Source organism: Pezoporus wallicus, unplaced genomic scaffold, assembly GCF_028554395.1.
Source record: "Pezoporus wallicus isolate ANWC-B61680 ecotype Strahan unplaced genomic scaffold, APGP_CSIRO_Pwel_v1 contig_5104, whole genome shotgun sequence".
Taxonomy (NCBI): Eukaryota; Metazoa; Chordata; class Aves; order Psittaciformes; family Psittacidae; genus Pezoporus; species Pezoporus wallicus.
The window spans coordinates 1,334,641-1,354,127 of NW_026637335.1; the positions used below are offsets into that span (position 1 = coordinate 1,334,641).

Sequence of the window (19,487 nt, forward strand, 5' to 3'; positions counted from 1 at the left end):
GGAATTGAGTTGCAAAGCTGGTGGTGAGCTCACAGCGAATGAATGGGAATAGGAAAAGTGAGCTGGCTGGGAGCAATTAAATCCTTGCTAAACACTGTGTGTTTAACATCTGAGAGGATTGCTGGGTCCTGTCTCTCAGCTTCAGAGAGGTAAAGGCACTGACTTCTAATTAACTTGATTTTTGCTTTTAAACTCATAGTTCTGATGTGTGCTGTTTGACCATTGCCCTTCGTCAGATGGGAGCAGGAGCACTCAGCTGCACCTCGGCCAGAAAAACTGTGAATCCATTTTTCCTTTACCACCATCACTCCTTCCAGCTCGGCTTTACCAACATCTGAAAACTTACTTTTCCTCCCTCTGAATGCATAATTGGTTATTTGTACACAAACCGTAGAGCATGTACTTGGTGTACCTGACCTAGGAAAAAAAGATTAGTCAAGACCTGTCCTACCAGACGTGAGTGCCAGTCAACATGATCTCCATGTAATTTATAAGGGATTAAATTACAAAATAATGAATCTTTTCAGTTAGCGTTTTGGCACGTGATGATAGGATTACATTTTATGTGAGAATATCGACCGCAGCTCTTGCCCCATAAAACTGCAAACAGAGATCTGTAAGCATTGGCAGTAGTTTCACTTAGAAAAAGACACCCATTATGCTCAGATTACAGTCAAGCTGTGTACGTACAGCCTGGAGGTCGTCCAGTCACACGCAGTTCTTTCCCTCCTCTCCTTTAGCATGTTCGTGAGAAAGCCTAGCAGTGGTTTCTAGGTTAGATGTGATTTCTCTTCCCTTGGATTTAACTGGAGGAAGGTCTGCAGAGCAGAAGGTCCTCCAGGATTCTTGCAATGAGAGATTCCTCTGCCATATTCTGCCCTTGCTCACCCAGAACGAGTGAGCAGAGCACCCACCATGTGTGTGAGACCAATCCTGTCCCACGCAGCTTCCAAACCCCATGTCACTCAGGAATCTCACCTATCTGCTTCTTGTTTGCAAGTGGGAACAAGCAGCTTTTTAACATAAGATTTACAAGCTGACAGTTATATGTTGTCCATTGAGAGTGAGCACGTAAACAGGCTTCTCATCTCTCTTTGCAAAGCTGAAATAATACAGGGGTTTGCCTTGGAGAAGAGCACTTACTGGTGTTCCATACAATTTTCCTGCAAACAGGAAGACTGTTTTAAACGCACCGTAGCTGTTTAGTGAATCCTTCCCACTCCGTCCTCTCTCCCATCTCCAAAAATGGAGCTCTCTTCGCACTAAGTGCAATTTTTAACAGCCAGTTAATGGTAGGGCAGTGAAAGGTGCCCCACCTCCTTCACACAGCTTAGCATGTGTCAGTTGGTGGTGGTTTCATCACCCCCTCTTCCCCCCTTGACCGTGCTGTGGTGCAAAGGATGCTTTGCTGCATGTACAAAACCCTGCCTGTATCAAAGCCTGTAAAATCCCTCTTGCCTCATTCTGCATTTTCATCTGAAGTTACGGAAACAGCTCCTGCGAAATGTATACATCTTATGGCAAGTGTTGAAACAGACTCATCAGCCAAAGGAAATACAGACGTTAAAAAGCCCTCAAAGCATTTTGCTTCAGGCCTGCACGGAAGGAAAAGGGCATGGCACCGGCTTTCACTTCACATATGGCTGAATGTCAAACACTGATGCTTTTTCAAACACAGCTCATTGCTTCTGTTTGAGTTCAACTTTTCCCAGATGCTGACAAATTCACTGTAGTTGACTGTGCCCTGTCCTGCCACATCTGCCTCCTTCCCCTGAGTAGTTCGAGGGATCTGTTCTTGTTTTCATGTTTTGTTCCTGCTCCAAAGTGCTGGTGTCTGAGGGTTTAATATACAGCAAAAGATTTCCTAAGCCAGTCTTGTGTGCGAGTTTCTAGTAAACACAGCGATAATTTAAAGATGAGGTTGAACAGTTTGGCTGCTCTCATACTCCCTGCAGACGATGAGTTGACCATAAAATTTTCTGCATTAAGAGCCAAAAGTAAGGGGCACTAGATAAGCAACAGTCATCTTGGGGGCTAGAACAGAATGATCTCTGGGGCTTGTCCAAGCCTTGGTAAGCAACTGAGTTTGAATAAAGAAGTGAATGTAGTGCTAAATAAATATTCCCTTCGAAGCATTAACACTTTCTGCAGACTTTAAAAGCCTCTGCTGCTTTAAGCAGTGATCACATTTGATGAGCAGCTCTCAGTCTCTCAGGAGGCTTGATCTGAGAGACTTAAGACAAATAGTTGAGTGGAAAACATCTGTTCAAGTAATATTTTGTCTGGCTCTTTTTGGGGGGCAAAGAAACTACCTAGAAGTAGTTCTATGCTGTACTGTGGGAAAGGTGGATTACTGATCTGGATGAATGGGTCAAAAAATGTAGATTACTGATCTACATTTTCAGTAGAAAAATTTCTGCTGTTGGAGCTTCACACATTTTCAAGTTAAGTTCTTTTTCATTTGATTTACACTTCAGAATGTTAAGGTCAGTATAGCTTCAAATATGAAGCAATGGCTAAAGAAATGAAAGATCTCATAAAGCTCAATGACATATAGCCAGATAACTTCCCATATAGTTCTATAATCTATATAAAAGGAAAAGCAGGATATGTATTGACGAAGAAAAAAGAAAATACTGTTGTAACTAAGAGTGTGGCTTGGTTCACTTTTCTTTTGGAGCTTTTTTGAGACCTTGTAGTTTAATTAGTTGACTGTATAGAGAAAACCAGCAAGCAATCACTTAGAGATCTTCTCTTAATTAGGTGCTTTGACACCAATTGTCTGTATCCAGACAAGCTCTTCAGTAAGGTCAGCAGTCTAATTCTTCCCCCCCCTCAGCTGCACTCGATTTCCATAGAAGAGGTTTGCCCTTGCAAGGACTCTGGGGTTTCAAGCCCTGTCTTTCAGCTGACTTCATAGTCTAGCCCTTTCCAGAAACACTCATATAAAATCTCCTGGGACATAAAGGCCCAGGTGCAACAGAGCAGCAATGAGCCCTTTACTCCTCCCTAGAGGTGGCATTTAGAACAAACTGACAGCTTAATCTGACAAAGATGAAACTTCTTATTCCAAAATACTCTGCTCATTATTTTTCTCTTCCATCACCAAGTAACTTTTTTGCCTACTTTCAAAACAACTGTTTACACTTCAAACCTCTCCACGTAATAAATCCAGCATGCCTGTATCTTGAAAAAAACAGGAGGTATAGTATACTCTTGCAGTGAAATAAGGAAAAGCCAAAAGCTTTTATTATGTCTTTAAAAGCAAACATACATATTGTGTGAAGTTATTGTGTTAACATATGATGATGCATTTCCAGAAGGCATGAAATATTGGCAGATATCAAGAAAATTAAATTTTCTATTTCCCAACTGGTCCCATGTAAACTGCTGGGGGGGGGGGAAATGCCAAATGTTGGCACATTCTGCTTAAAGAAGCTATTCTGTTCCCTCCTCAGTTGGCACATGTGTTGTTACCTATCCATGATCTCCAAAGGGAGATCCATTGGGATTTTTACATTTCACGTTCACCCGTTGCATGTGATGGGACTGTCCCAGTGTTAAGGATTTGTCCACCTGTGTAGTTATCCCCCAGCAACTTCATTCACACCACGTGAATTCTGAAACAGCTATTTCACACGTGGTGTTAATCAAAAGTTAATGGGGGAGAACTCAATGTGCAAACATCTTACTAGAAATGAGATTCAGATGTTGGGTCTCCTCCATTTGTAATAGCCTGGTCACTTATTTCATCCTGGGGTGCTGGTAGTGCAGTCTTTGTTAGAGCTGTCTCAGTCTTGAAAAGAGAATCCATTTTCATCTGGGTCTTTATGTTGAAGGACTTCTGGAAGGATTCTGATGTAAAGTAATAGATGAATGGGTCAAAGCAGCAGTTCATTGTTGCAATGCACAGTGTGATTGGGTACATTGTCCTGGCAAACCTCTCCAAGGAGCAATTTGCTATTGCTTGGGAGCGCACAAGAGCATACAAGAAGAGTATGGAATTGTAAGGCACAAAGCACACAACAAAAATGGCCACGTGCACAATGATCATTTTCAATACTTTCTCTTTGTTTGTCCCGATCTGAGACAAGGTGGCAGGTTTCCGGAGAGTCCTGAGAACTAAAGAAGAGCAGGTAAGGTTGAGTAGCAAAGGAATTATGAATCCTACCACTTCAATAAATATAGTGATCTTAGACAGGTAGGTTTTCCAGATACTTTTGGAAAAACCTTCAAAACAGGTTGTGCTGGTGTTGGAAATGTTGGTTGTGGAGAACAATGAAGCTGAAATTCCACCGCTGAGGACCAGTATCCAAACACCAGCACAGACTATGGCAGAATTTCTCCTGGTCCTAATGGTGCGAGATCGGAATGGATAGACGATAGCAAGGAAACGGTCGACACTAATGCAGGTGAGGAACAGCATGCTCCCATAGATGTTAGTGAGAAATGCTGTACCAGAGATCTTGCACAGACTATCTCCAAAAGGCCAATGCCTGTTGAAATTATAAAAAATTTTAAAAGGCAAAGTGAACACAAAGAGCAAATCTGAAACAGCCAGGTTTGTCATGAAAATGGCAGTTTCACTTCGCATTTTCATCCGAAAGCAGAAAACAAAGAGGGAGGCACAGTTAGTAATCAAACCAAGGATGAAGACCACACTGTACACAGCTCCATACAAGTTGTACTTAAAGGAATCATCTATCAAACAGGTATGATTGTTGCTGTGGTTTCCCATGCCAAGTTTGTGATGTGTTTCCAAAGAACTTCAAAGTCTACTTCAGTGACATCCATAAAATACGGCAGCGATCTCTTCTCTTCCTGAAGAAACACATTCCAGGAAGGTTGCTCCACACCTTGCTACCATGTCTCTGTCACAAGTCCTTTCATCCTAAAGGAGAGAAAAATATGCCATCAGTCTTGGAACCTACCATCACTGAAACTGGCTGTGCAAGCGAGCATATGCTCTTTCCTTTCCAATCGAACATATGCAAACAGGGCCAATTAGTTTTCAAGGTAGTCTTTATAAATTCCACTATTATTGGGGTTTTCGAAGCTGAACACAGCGGTTACTGTACTCAACTTTTCCTTTCCTTCCCCCATCTCTCCCCCATCCTCCTATTGGAGGGAGGGCAATTACTAATTCCAACTTTCTGCTTGGAAAGATTTTCCTTTAAAATTTGAGAGGGACTTGGCCCAATATGTTTGGAAAGAAATTAAATCATGGACCCACAAAATTGCCCAGGTATAGAACCCGACAGTTTGAAACGTTCACCTAAACTTGTAACAAGAGGAGAAAGAAACCAAAAGTTTTAGTGTTTGCTTTTAACTGTGCAGAAATAAAAGTTCTATGGTCTCTTTCAACCCTTTTTTGAGCAAAAGTTTTAAACCCCAGACCTATGTTAACAATGTGCTGGTTTCCCATTTTTCTACTTGAAAATGGGAGCATCCTCCCACATTTTCACTTTGAAAAAACTGAAGTGTATTTCAAAAATGTTTTTCAAAGATACTTTCCAAAATGATGCTCGCCACTTCAGGAAAACGTTGTGCTTTTTTCCCTTAAATTTCTGCAAAAATGGCATTACTTCAAAAAGACTCCTTTTTTTTTGGAAATGTAAAACACATTGCAGAAAGGACTCCTCTAAGCTACACTGACACCTTCATTTTTACTCTGTCCAGGTTCAGAACCTGAAATCTGGGAATGTCAAGAACCACACTCTTGTAACACTTTGTCCCGATTCAGCAAGCTTTAGAGACTGTAGAGTTGAAGCAAGCACACTGTTTGCTGCCAGGAGGTGCTTTATGAACTATCTTGATGTTCTCTTACTGGTGTTTAAGTATTGTTTTCAAAGTCTAAACAGGAGGATTGGAGGAGGCAAGTCGTCCCTCATTGCAGCAAGGAGTTGGAACACGGGCACGGCAGTTGGTACGTCTTAGAGAACAGTTAGGGTTGGAAAGGACCTTAAGATCATCATCTAGATCATATTGGAAATGTGGAGCAAAGCTGGATAATAAAGGGAAGGACCTTTGCCTCGTAAACTACAGCAAACCAAATACAAAAACAACATTTGTACACTTCTTTCAATCTAAGAAACATTTTACTAGCTGCAACTATGGAGTAACTTACAGAGACGAAACCTTTGTGAACAGTAGGATCCTTTCCAGAAAGCGATACTCCGACAACCTAGTTTCAACAGCAAGCATGTAACTGGGTTGTGTTAAATGGCAACACATAAATAAACTGGAGAAGAAAGCATGGAATCGGGACAATTTGGGATGCAAACTGATCAAAACCAAATGTTTTCCATATGTTTTCCTACTGGAAGGGCTCACGCTGACAATTGTTCTTGCATGCAGGCTGTCAGTGAGTCAGCTGGTGAAATGTCAAGTGTTGAGAAAAACGTAATAGCCATGGCTTTGCCAGTGGAAGGTGCAAATTCTGCCCTCCCCTGGGAGTGCCTGGACAACCACAGGCTTTACAGAACCCAGCACCGTGTCCCAGAGCACAGGCAGCACCTCCCCTTTGCATCTCACAGATTAGCTGGACACAAAGCAAAACAGCAGGAAGGGAGGATCCCCAAACCTCATTTCTCAGAAGGATAACTTTCAAATGACTTGAACCTTCTGACATCCAAAAAGACCGCTTGGAACTAGTACATCTCCCCTGGAGGGGAAGGTTCCTGCTCTCCGCTGGCTGGGGCGGTGTCAGGACCGGTGCACCGAAGTCATGCTTTGTGCTGGTTTGCTGTTCTGGCTATGTGTGTGTGCCTTGATCTAACGGAATTCTCTCTGATTTTCATAGGTGCCCTTGGTACATGATCTTCACCCAATTTAGTAAAGCTTTTCTTTTGTTTTAGGTGCATTTAGAGTTACATATTTTCAATGATATCCTGCCTTAGTAAATGTTCAAACCAGAAATAGATGTGCCCTTATCTGATTGCTGTCAATCATGTTGCAATGGCAGAGGAGACCAGTCCCATGTCAGAGCTTTCTCTACAGCTCAGCTAAGCTGACACTTCATCATGCAAACTGTACAGGACTTCGGGGATGGAAAGGCAGAATAGGGAAAGGGCTGGTGTAGAGAAACAAAATGTTCCTTGTTCCTCTTTGTCCTTTTGTGCTCATCTATGTTTTTCCCACTAAATTTGTGGCTAAATTAACTTTATTGTGAGATGACCTAAAAAAGATATCAAACATTTAAACCTATGAAAAGGATAGTAGTAAGATCTCAAAGGTGCACTTTCCTTGAATACATGATAATCTAATGTGAAGGTCTCACAAGTTGAAAAGCATTTAAGCAAGAACTTAGGAGCTCCAACAGGAATAGCTGTGCCTCTTAGCCTAACCCTCAGCCTAGTGCATTGAATTCTTGGCTTGTAACTCCCTACCATTAAAGAGAGAGACTGCATGTTATTTCCATCAGGAGCAATTTTTGTTTATGCTGAAATATAACCTTTATAAGCAGCCCCTTTTCCTCTGTGGTGTGTAAAAACCAGGTGTGCCAGATTCGCTTGGTCCAGGCTCCATGTCTGGATCCGCACTGGGCAGGTTTGAGAGGGATTGGGTGTCCTTGAAACTTGACATACCCATGTGTCTGGGAGGCCGATGGAAACCCCACTTTCAGTCTGCACACACAGCCCAGGCTTCTGGCTGTTCCTCAAAACACAGCCTGACACAGCAGTTTGAAAGGTGGCTCTGAAGTGTTACCTTTACTACTGACATAAGGAGTCTCTGCCAACAGCCAGACCCAGATACTTGTTACACAGGAGAAAAGATGCTCAATCACTTGATTCGTTTTTCCCTGCTCTGCATCAGACAGACACAAGGTCAAATACCAGGTTTTCTGGCATAAAAGTCTATGGGAATTGCCTGCCAGCAATTGTCTAGCTAAGTTACGGTCCTTAAAATACAGGGCTGTGTTGTTTACCTATCTAATGCTGAAGTGTTTAAACAAGCTGACAAGTTGCTTTGAAACTCAGCCACGGGCTTGAAATTCTGTAGCCTGAAGTCTACAGATTCAGTTTTCTGAATGCAAAATTCACTCTCCTTTCTTTTCACTAAGGATTAAAGCAATAGGATGCTCTTCCATGTACACCTTGTTCACCACTGCTATTGCCTTGTTGGGGAAACACTAGAGACACATTTTAAAATGCTGAGTTAAGTGAATATAAAGAAAAACACTTTACTGTTCAGTTCATCAGGCAGGCCAAAACTCTGAATCCTGTATCTAAAATGGGGGTGGTACATCATGGGAGGAGCGTATCTAGCTGTTGTTAGAGGTGGTACTGTAACAGAACATACAGCCTGTCACTCGTGTACCCCTCTTCCTAGTTCTGAAGTGGGGTTCAGCAGAGGAGCTGTCAGGGTTTGCTCCCACTTGTGTTTTGTTGTAGTGATATTCCCTGTTCTCTGTGTATTGAAAATAAAGGAAAACTACGCACTGCTTCCTATGGTGCATGGGTTTCCTGTTCACAGTTCTTTTATTTCCTTCTCCTAGCACCCCAAGAAATCTTCAAAACAACCAGCTTCTGGCTTAACGCAGACCAACTGCCTGTCAGTACAGAGAATTACTGCAGGTAAAAAGCACACTTTAAAATCAGATTCTGTAATTTCATTAAGTCCCCTCTTTCTGCTTCATGCACATCCATCAAACTGAGGTCACAAAAAACAGTGTGGAGTTTGGGACTGACATTTTAGCATCTTCACATTTTCTTTTTCTCAGATGTGATGGAAGATGAATGCAACATTATCAGTCTGAATATGTAAGGGCATCCTCTGTGTGTTCATTTAAATAACTAACCACTGCAAAGCTTTTTCTTGTGAGCTCTGATACAGACCAAATGTGAAACCCTTTCAAATCTGAAGGATCTCTTCCTAGATTATCACTATGTGCATTCAAGTTATCACTAAAACACGAAGGTTTTATAGGTACGGAAGCCAAAAACTGATGGATCAAAATGCTGGGGATGCTGGGGGCTTGGAGGGTTTTCTGTGTTTTGCCCAGAAATGGCTCTAGGTTATGGCAGCACTTGTGCTTTCATACAGTCTCAGACTCCAACCTTAGAAATAAGTAAGTACTTTCTTTGGGCACAGCCTGTGCTTTATGCCCTCTCTCTACAAGAATGACATTCATTAGTGGTTTTTCACTTCCCTGTTACTCAGTACAATGATTGCATGATGCGTAACTCCCTTCCACCACAGAGCCCAGGGTTATGGCTTTACAACCACAAACTGTCAGTTCTGCAATGTGTTGAGTTTTATTTCCATCCTTCATTCCACTTTAATTATGCAGAAGGCTCAAAACAGGTTTTGTTAGGGATGGGGGGGGGGGGAGATTATTTGGGGTTTCTTGGAAGATCTTTGCATAGCTGGTAATTCTGCATAAGGCTATAGGACTGGTATGAGTACTATAGGTAAGGTGAGATATACTGCATGGACTTACTAGATACACAAGAAACTTTCTCTACCTGAAAAAGTAAATGTTTCTGATGATACTAGAGCCGTGCTAATGAGCAATGGTAATGACCACCAAGCTGTCCTTTCTAAAGGCCTGCAAGTGTTCACTTGAAAACCACAAAATCTGAACTCAAAGAAAGCAAAGCAGCCATGGAGAGCACAACAAAACCATCTCGCCGCCAAGTTCCCCGCTGCTTCACCGCTCTTGCAATACCTCAGTGCCTGCAAGGGGATCTCTCAATAGAAGTTTCACTAGTTGATTTTGGTTGGAAAGAGCTTTGAGAGCATTAACTGAAAGTGGTTATAAGAACAAACCTCCAGTCTGGGGGAAGCCGGTAGCTGGCTTTGCCCTTTTTAAAGCTGATAGAGCAGTAACGGTGCTACACACTGATGCTGGCTCCATTTCCCCAGTGCCAGCAGCATGGGTTTAACGAAAGCTGCACTAGCAATGGCAGGTGTTGCTCGACCCGGCTGCTGCTGCGGAAGGGAAACGGATGAGGATTGGAAATGGCTCAGGATACCCAGTTTGGCTTTTAAACCAACATAATTGCTGTGAGCTCTCCATCCTCCCTACAGCTTCTTGTGTTTTTGCAGTAACCTCTGCCTGTATTTCTTCCCTCATGTGTAGAAACAGGGGAAAGAGTATGATTAGACAGTGAGGAAACAAGCAGCTGCCTGTATACAAAGCTCTGCTGACTATATGAACTGAAGGAAAGGAGAAATGCTTTAATCTCTTTCATTTACTAATCCTAAGTGATGTATTTGAGAACAGTAGGAAAGAAGTAGACAGAAGCGTGACTTTGAAGTCCAGCAAAGGTTTCTGTGGCTTCAAAGAGCTATTCTTCCCTGGGTTTTATCAAACTGAATGCCTAGCCAGTATGCTGGGCAAAAGGGAGACGTTCTCTGATGATTAGCATAAAAGACAAGGCAGGAAGGCTCTTATTCATGGCTTTGACACTTATTGTGCAAGGGGCTTCAGTACCACGGGTACTTTCATTCCGCAGTATTTGCTGTGGGTGTAATGACATCTTCTGCACCTGGTGGGAAGGTGAAATCCTGAGTTACCTGTGATCGGGTCAGTGAGGTCTCACTGTCTGCTTTTCAAAGCCGCTGAGAGAAGAAAAACAAACCACAGGAGCCCATGAGGCATTTCCCTTCCCTCAGCCACCAAGAGTGACCCTGGGCTCCCGCTACAACTAAGTGGGAGCGCACCAGCCACCCCTTTCCTCCCTGCCTGGGGTGGATTTTGCTCTCTCAGACCCTCCAGGTTCAACAGCCGCTTTCTGTTGCCTTAATTGCAGCAGGACCCCAGTTCCATTCTGTTCCAAGATGGAGCAGGGAAGTGGAAACCTGAGCCTATCGGACCCAATCCTAAAGGCATTCTCCTTTCTTTTCCTTTTCGACCCGTCAGCACTGCCGTTGTCTCCTAACTGTCCTCTGAGACTTACAAAGCATTTCCTGCTCATGGTGACTTCTCTGTGCTGTATCTGTTTTGTATTGAGCTAATTAAAATGTTTCCTTCTGAAGAGAATGGCGAAGGGACTTACCCCATATTCAGACACTGATCCTCAGGGCATGACTCTCTTTTTGTTTTCACTGAGAATGTCTCTCTCCATTTACATCACCCCTTTAACCCTAGATGTGCTTTGGCCTTCCCCATCTACTGTGGCCTTTGGAGCCACAGCCACAGCTCAGAAATAATGGAATTCATCCCAAACTTCCCAGCAAAGTTCACATTATTTTATTCTCATAAGAGGAATGGTTTGGGTTGCAAAGAAACCTCAATCTGATGATGGAGAACTCTAGAAATGCTGGGAGTTTTGACCCTCAGATGTCCATCTAAGGAGACATTGCTTCATAACGGCATTGCTCAATTCAGTGGAGATCCCAATAAAGAGATTTAAATGCAAAGAAAAAAGAGCTGATGAAAAGCAGAGTTACGCTGTTTGACCAGGTTGTTTTTGCTCAGGAGCAGAAGCCGGTGATGGAGGTAGCTGTGTCTTTGATGTAGCCCTGTTTATTTACAAAGTGTGGTTGAGAAAAAAAAGAAGTAGAAAATGAGAGTCCTGTTTCCCTGCACCGCTGGGGAATCCAACAACAGGACTCAGTTTATTTGCTTACAGTTCCAAAACACTTTCCAGTCAGCTTCCTGCCCCAAAAGCTTCCTTTCTTTCCTTCTCTGACACAATTTCCAGTGGTTCCTTGGTGATTGCTTGGCTTCTGGGCTCCTTGTTGCCTTTACTGGCTCCTCACAAGGCGCCTGCAGCTGCATGAAGCCCTCCTTTGACCGCTCTTGCCCAGGGCTGTGGCTCCGGGCCGGTTCCTCTGCAGTCCCTTTGCTGAAGCAGGAGAGCTGAACTTTCACCTCTGTTTATCCAGAAATTATAGGCTTTTTTTTCCTCCCCCTTGCATACATTAGCACCACAAGCTTCCATCCAGCTGCCTGCACCACAGCACAAACACCTATTTCAGCTTTTGCAAGCTAAACTTGGTGCAAGGAGGTGCGAACGGTTTCCTCACAGTGCAGAGCGCAGCGGGGCAGAAGGGAATCCACACTCCACTCTCTTGCTCAGGACCTTGAAGAACCTGTGCCCTGCATTTATTTACCAGAGGGAGTTGACAAAACAGGCCTTTGTTTTCTCAAATGGCTTTTTCCTTGGGGGGGGGGGGGGGAAGGGGAAGGCTGGAGAACTCTCATCTGACAGCAGTATGGGCTGGATGGGTACCAACAGCCTTCATTCCGTTTGCTGTGGTCTGACCCCAAGCACTGGAGATGCACAGCCTCCTCCAGAGCTGCTGGGCTCCCTCTTCTTCTCAGTGCATGTTTCTCAGGAGGGAATTTGGAGGCATAGCTGGGGTTTTCATGCCATTTCCTTCACCTCCCCTCTGGAGAAAAACATTAAGGTCTGTATAAAATGTTGAGCAGTATGTAACGAAAGGATGTATTGAGGGTAAGCTTGCATTAATGTGTTAAATAAGAAATTACTTTGCAGCATGGAAATATAAGATCTCGGCTAGCGAGTGATATTTCTGTAGGGAGGTTTCTTAGAAATCAGATTTCTAATAATGAGATGAGAGCAGAAGAATGGTATTTTGGCATCGTATAAGGGATGATGCTCTTAGTGCTAAATATGGTAATTTCCCTTTACCACATAAAAGCAAATACAAGCTGGGGTGGAAGATGGGAATATTAGCTGATTAAAGTAAGAGCCTCTGTCGTGGTTGTCTATTTACAGGCATAATAGGTACTCAAAATATTATGAGATCGTGTTGCACACAGAGAAAGCAGTCTGCACTGTTCCTAACGTGCACCTTTGTCTCAGGGCTTAGGGACTGATGGATGTTCCTCGATTTCACTTGCCAAGATAAAGAGACTTTCCCTTTTTCTACAAGCCCAAACCATTACAAATAATTCAGAAGACTCTCCTTGCAGCTGGGGTCAGCTAAGGCTAGTTTGGTTCCAAAGCATGTGGATCTTTACCCCCTTTTATGGGACCGAGCTGAGAAGATGGTGCATTAGAGGAAGTCTTGCAGAGCCACTGTCTGTTCTCATGAATAAAGAGCTCCTCTTTTCAAGGAGAGAATTTGGCTTTTGTAAAAGGTGGTGGCTCCCCTTCCCTGAGACTAAATCGGATCCTTATTTATGGAGGAGGAGCAATGTGTGAAGGAGCAGTGAGTCTCTGCACGCACGCTTGACCTAGAAAGACCCATTGAGGCTGGGTGTGTGCTCCAGGAGCCATCCTCACCACCCCAGCCCAGTGATCCCAGAGCACTGAGTGAACCGTCAGGCTGGGACCACGACATCATCTGTGTACACCTGGCCAGCAACGCACAGACTTGGGTAAACAGAGCCCAGATACTCAAACGTGCTTCAGCCGGAGTTAGCTGCAGCCTGCACAGATGCATCTCAAACACTGGCATAAACACGTATGGCTGCAAGCGGCCACGCTATTGAAGTGCCAAGGCACTACCATGGTAACTGAGTCCCAGACTGCTTTGCCACGCTGCTCTCCCCAGCAACCAACCTTCTCGTACCCTCTTACAGTGCACCTCTTCCCCAGGGTCTGGCCCAAGGTGTGAGTAAAACTGCCCTAATTCCCACTCCTGTGCTCCAGTCACGAAGTCACAGGCTGGAGAAGAGCAACCATCTACAGCTGGGAGCGCACCCTCTCTCTGGCACTGGCTGCAGTGCTCAGGCACAGTGAATGTTTCGATCCTGCTTCTCAGAAATCTGGGAGGTGCAGGTTTTAGCATTTGTTTTGTCTCATTGTGTCCAGGCATTAGTTCAGTTTGTGCGCAGCTGAGCTCTGAACTCCAGAATTTGAAAGACACTGATTTTTATCAATTGGTCTAACCCCAGTTAAGGAGGAGTCTCATTTTTAGTCTTGAAGGATTAAAGTGAAATGTATGCTCAGACACACACACACCCCCCAAACCCAAGACCACCTCCTGTCCTTCTTTTAAAATTCAGAGGCTTTGAACCCCTTAAAGTCCCAAGGTTACTTTCCTGCCTGTTTTGTTTTAGCTTTCAGAATGTTAGTAAAGAAGAGAAGACAGAAAAGTGCTATGGGGAGGGGGCAAATATCCTTATCACCGACCTGTGAACTTTGCTCTTCCCATCCTCTGGGTTTTACTGTTGTGTTCATATAGGGAAGCAATGCAAAACCACACAATTGTCTCCTCTCAAACAAAGATTAAGGAGTGTCATTAAAAAAAACCCAAACTATTCTTGCAAATTCTTCTGTAGTGGGCTTACATCAGGTTAAATCCTATTTTTTCCAAACAGCTGTATCTGTAGATTAAGTTGTTCAGCATTTATTTTACTTCTGACACTGTTTTTTCTATCTGTTTAGAGCAGTATTTGATTTTTTTCATGGAATTTTGCTACCAAGCTTAGGAGTAGATTTTAGCCATAAATGAAAGCCCAAGTGACAAATAAATTTTTGAAGTTTTGCAGTATAAAATACACAACTTATTCCCTATTTTTAGTATAGATTTTGGGAATCAGATCTCGCATTACATGAAGCTGAAAGCATTTATCAACATAAGCTGGAAGTTCATGTCACATTTATATACAACCCTTTCTTATATTAGCGTCTATGTGATGCTGACTTCAAGTACAGACAGAAAGTCCTAACCAAGAGATACTTTTTACAAAGCTGAAACAAGCAGCAGGGGTAGAAAAGTCCTTAACTTGTCATCTGCAGTGACACAGTGAGAATTGTGATGTGAATTATAATGATTTCCACTGCAAGAGTTTGGAGGGGTAGCTCACACAGTAATTACTTTCCAAAAACTTGGAGATCATCTTTCTCACTTTAAACATTTGCCTCTCCCATCCCACCCATAGCATAGCTCAAAGTCAGAGGAATGAGATCTGCCTGTATAGAAAAAACACCGCTAATCTCCATTGAAATGCACAGCTCGAGCCCATCCCCGGCTAGTGTTATCGCACAGATTTGTCTGAGCCCTCAGAGTTCAGAAATCAATCCTTTTTGCAGAGCTGACGTTAAAGCTGGATGCTTTTCTGCTGGGTTAGAAAGGGAGGAAATGCACACTTACCACGGCAGCGGGGCCGGGGCTGAGATCATGCCCACGGCTCGGCAGATTTCAGCCCGATTCCTCCCTGACAGCCCCCATTTATCCTTTTCTTGTGCAAGCCGCGTTAGTCGCACACGGAAGAGCTGCGTGCTGCTCGGCTTTGTGAAAGTTTACCCGTTCATCTTCAAACTGCAAAGCGGCTGGCAGTTGTCTGCCTTCCTTTGTTCGGGGAGGAAACAAAACTGCTGAACGCTGCAGCCATCATGTCTTGGGAAACGGGACACAAGAATGGGCCCAATGTCTGGGCAGGGTTTGTGGGCAGGGGGAACTCTTGGGGGTCTCGATAGGAAACGCTTTCCATTGGGCAGGGAGGTGTTATTAGTGCCTGAGCCCGCCCCGCGCCCTGGGCTCTGCTGGGTCCCTCTCGCGGGGCTGTATTCCCTCCCAGAGCGTGTCCAGCAGCTCCCGGGGCAGCATTAGCAGCCTAAGGACAGCCTGACAATGGGTAACGCGGATTTCCCGAGCCATTAGCTGGCGGACACAGCCTGCGAGAGCGTGCCCGCGCCGGGATGGAAGCGAGAAGGGGGAAAGCTGCTTAAATCTCGGATTTTCACTTTCTCGGCTGTAATTGTTTTTTCCTTCCAATTAAAAAAAAGCGAGGAGGAGAGGGGGCAGCTAGGAATCGGGGAAGTATTAGGTGAAACTAGGAAGCTGCAAAGCAAAGCTCCCCATAAAATATCTAAATAGATGTAGAAAGGCGTTCTTTTCCAGCTTGGGGTTTGTTTTGGTTTGCTTTTAAATCTTCTCGAAGGAGCTGACTGGAACAGTCTGGACTCCTGTCCACCAGCAGTTTGCTGTGGAAGCCCTGGGTTCCTGCTGGAAAACCTGTAGACTTTTAAACGTTTAGGGACATAGCTACAGATACTCCGGGGAAGCGCGGCTGCTCTCGCCTCTGTGGCTCCCCCTGAGAGCTGCTTGGGGTGCCTTTCAGTGAATCCGCCTTCCAGCAGAGCTGCTAGCTAAAAGCTTTGTATTTTTATCTCTTACCTTTAATATCAGCCCTTCAGCTAGGGAGGAGGATCTTCTGGCAGCAGACGGCTTATTTGGCTCAGCCTGTTTACTCTGTGCAGCAGCCGATGCCCTTCTATTTGTTTTTCAGCCCTCTCTAGTTCCATAGGTTTGCAATGCTGTGTCTGCCTCTAAAGCCCAGCCTCCCACCTAACGCGTCTTGCTCTCATTGTGTTTGTCTCTCCTTTTCCTCTGCTCGTCTTGGCTGTTCCCACAGGCAGCCAAGGCCAGTAAACAACTCATTGTGAAGCTGGAACTAATGTTATTCCTTGGGCTGGTGGCTGATGCAGTGGTCTCTGACTCGTTTCTGCAGCACGCCCAGCTGCCGCAGGCTTTTATCCAGTCGATGCAAATAACTTCCTGAATATCTCATGTAACAGCATAGCTCCAGTCTGCAAAACCTCATCCTCCGAGAGCTCACAGTTTAATAAAACATGAAAACACGAGCGTGGCTTTGGATTGAAAATGGTGAAGGTGCAGATGTTTCCTGCTCCTAATGGTCAAAGGTCCGGTTTCCCTTATTCAGCTGGTAAAGATGATAGACAATCTGCATGAATTGTGAAGGGCTGATGAAGGGGTAGCCACACATCGGCCATCACCACCACCTGTGTACAAACGTGGGGTGAGCATGGGGCTGGCAGAATGGTCAAGAGGCAAAATCCACCGGTGTCAGGAGGAAAACCTGCATGCAGCAATCAGCTTCCTGGCTTGTGGGCATTTCCAGGCTGGCTGCATGGAAATCCTGGTCCCTTGGGTATAATGCTTTTCACACCCCAGGGCCCATTCTTATGTGAGTGTGAGTGCTCTCAGTGGGGACCGATTAAACAACACCTTTGCATTTGAAATTGCCTTTTTTTAGGGAAAGAAATGTGGTTTGGATGGTTTGAGGCTGAATGTACTGATAGAGATTAGAATGAGCACAATGATACCCTTTGCAGATTAACGTCTTTTGTCTCAGCCTTCAGAACTATCAGTCCCTGGGCAAACCCATTAGAGAGGAGACTGATAACTCCTTGAAGATTAAATACAGCATAAATCTTAAAACAAAGCAAAACTTCTGTGTTTATTAAAGTATGTAGCCGGAATGTGGCAACTGTGCCAACTTTAGCGGTATTGGAATTTAACCAGGCAGCTGTACCTATCTGGGATGTTTGCTTTCTCTCTGGAGTTACTGGTTTAATTAAATGCTCCTAGCAGAAGTCTTCAGCTGTTATGAATTTCAAGGACTCTCAGGAGCTCCTCTTTATAATGTTGCCTCTAACCTAAGAGGAGATGGGGAATGGTATTTTTGCCCTTTACACAGTTCTCAACCACTGTAGCGGTTCCAACTTCGTGTCTATCCCTGGTGGCTATAGGGTTCAAAAGCATCTCTAGCGAGCAGGTTATTCAGTCACCTGGTTTTCTTTAAAAAGGAGCATCTTTTTCTGCCAGTGTTAGCCAAAACAAGAAGCTGGAAAAGCAGAATCTCTAGGTTCACCCATGATGCTGCTCTGTAGCCTCTAGAGATCATTGAAAAGAACAATCCCAACCCTTTTCCCCTGTGGGACATAAAACAGGTTTGGTATTGACAAGAAAGAAAATGCCCCCAAAGCAATATATTCCTGCCCCCCTCCAAGGCACATTTCACAAAGCACTTATCCTTCTCCACACCAGTTTAAACAGGCTAAATGCTGTGCTGTCAATGTCCTCTGTATTATTTTATTTAAAACAAATAAAGTACAAACATTTCCAACAAAGTGCCCTTAACATAGGTTTATTTGCCAAACACGAGAAGAGGAGGTGGCTGCTCTCTTCTAGGTTACAGTTACAGGCAAGTGTTTTCTTTAAAATGGAAAAACAATGAATAGACTCCTCGGCTCTTCATCTCCCCTCTCTGCACAACTCGTTTGCTGTCCCCACCCTGATCCCATGGTGTTCATCTTAGACTTGGGACAGGGTGGGATTTAGTGAACTCTCCTTGTTAAAACATTGGCAGTACATCAGTAATCTCGAGTTATTTTGGAAAACAAGGGAAACTGGACTGTTATCTTATTGGAAACCACGGCTGCTGAGAAGGCATAACATGTTTAAGCAAAAGTTTCGCCCCCTGTTTGCAGTACTCAGATTTTCTGCCTGTGCATAGAAACCCTACTGATGTGATACTTCTGGTTTTGGTTGTCTGTTGTGTCAGTGGTTTGGCGGCTTTTGGATGGGCATATGAAATATCCAGTGTTTTCAGCCAGGCAGGAATATCAGGATTTGAGGAAGAGTTTTGCCCAGAAGACTAGCTTATTGTATTTCTGGGTGATTAACACTTAATTCTGCTGCTGTCAAACATGCTGGTTATTTTCAGTCAACTGATGCTTTATTGTGCCAAGATTCCTACTTCAGGACACTTACAAGCACTCAAAAGGAGCCAAAGAGCAGAAACCAAATTAAAATTGCATTTTAAAAGTCACTAGAATGTATATGATAGCAACATTAGCTTTTCCCTTTCCTCCTCTATTCATTGGTGAGGCTTCCTTCCTTTGCTCTACAACAGCAGGCTTAATTTGTCATTCAGTAGCTAAATATTGCATGGCTTTAGTTCATCCTGGTCCAGCAACACATATAGGATGTTCAGAGGCCCCTTGAGGTTCTCCCTTCCATAGAGAGCAGTCTGTGAACAAGCTGCTCTAAAGCTGCAGTAGTAAATATGGACCATCCAGGAGTGGCTTTACAGCACCAGAGTGGTTTAGACACCCTGCCTGGGGAAGTGGGTGACCCCACGTTGCCGAAATACCAACTCTTTGAGCCTGCTAACTCAGCTGTATGCAGAGATTCTGGCTGTCTGCAGTGCTTCCATGTGATGTCCTGTGCCATTTGCTCATCCTATGAGGCCCACAGCTTCCCCAGGTCTCACACTTTTAAAGCACCGGCTTTAGGATTACAGCTGCTGTGGAATAAGGTTAATGTCTGGGTGACCCCAAAGGAAACATTCGGATGATTAAACCAACAGGTTCAGTTCTGTTAGAATGGAATATTTCATCTAGACGTTCCCCAGGAAAGCTTAAGGAAAAATCAGTAATACTGACATTTTCCTGGAAAAAAGGAAAAAAAAAGTCACTTTACAGAAACCACAGTCTGTGCTGGAAAAGACTTTAAAGGAAAATTCCTGAGAAGATGTAGCAGAACCCTTCAGGAGCTCACTAATGCTGCAGTGTTTACTAATGCTTAATGGCTTGTCAGTGCTTCCATTTGAAATCCTTTTTGAAGAGTTTTATAACAAAGCCATAAAAAAGTCACTTTGGAATCAAATGGAAATGCAAAGCCTCATCCTGCTTTTTGGGTTTTTTTGGGCGGTTTGTTTTGCTTTGGGGTTTCTGGGTTATTTTAAAAATACATTTAGGAAGACTTTTAAATGCTGTAGAGAGATGGCAAAGAAAAAGAAAAACAAGTGCCCC

General features: G+C 44.0%; 1 protein-coding gene across 2 annotated transcripts; it reads right to left on the minus strand.

The window, feature by feature from the left end:
• Positions 1-3,623: 3,623 nt before the first annotated feature.
• On the minus strand, positions 3,624-16,385 carry LPAR4 (lysophosphatidic acid receptor 4). 2 transcript variants are annotated; one of them, XM_057404781.1, is made up of 2 exons: positions 16,045-16,385; positions 3,624-4,891 (listed from the first exon to the last, which is right to left on the minus strand). In XM_057404781.1, exon 2 carries the CDS (start codon positions 4,736-4,738, stop codon positions 3,692-3,694), a length of 1,047 nt encoding a protein of 348 aa, XP_057260764.1. In that variant the 5' UTR covers positions 4,739-4,891; positions 16,045-16,385; the 3' UTR covers positions 3,624-3,691. The 2 variants fall into 2 exon arrangements, with proteins under 2 accessions (XP_057260764.1, XP_057260763.1); XM_057404780.1 differs by lacking the exon at positions 16,045-16,385 and adding an exon at positions 15,019-15,128.
• Between the last annotated feature and the right edge of the window lie 3,102 nt (positions 16,386-19,487).

Bases quoted from the DNA above. Each gene is read 5' to 3' on its own strand.
- LPAR4 (XM_057404781.1), bottom strand. From the start codon at position 4,738: ATGGGAAACCACAGCAACAATCATACCTGTTTGATAGATGATTCCTTT.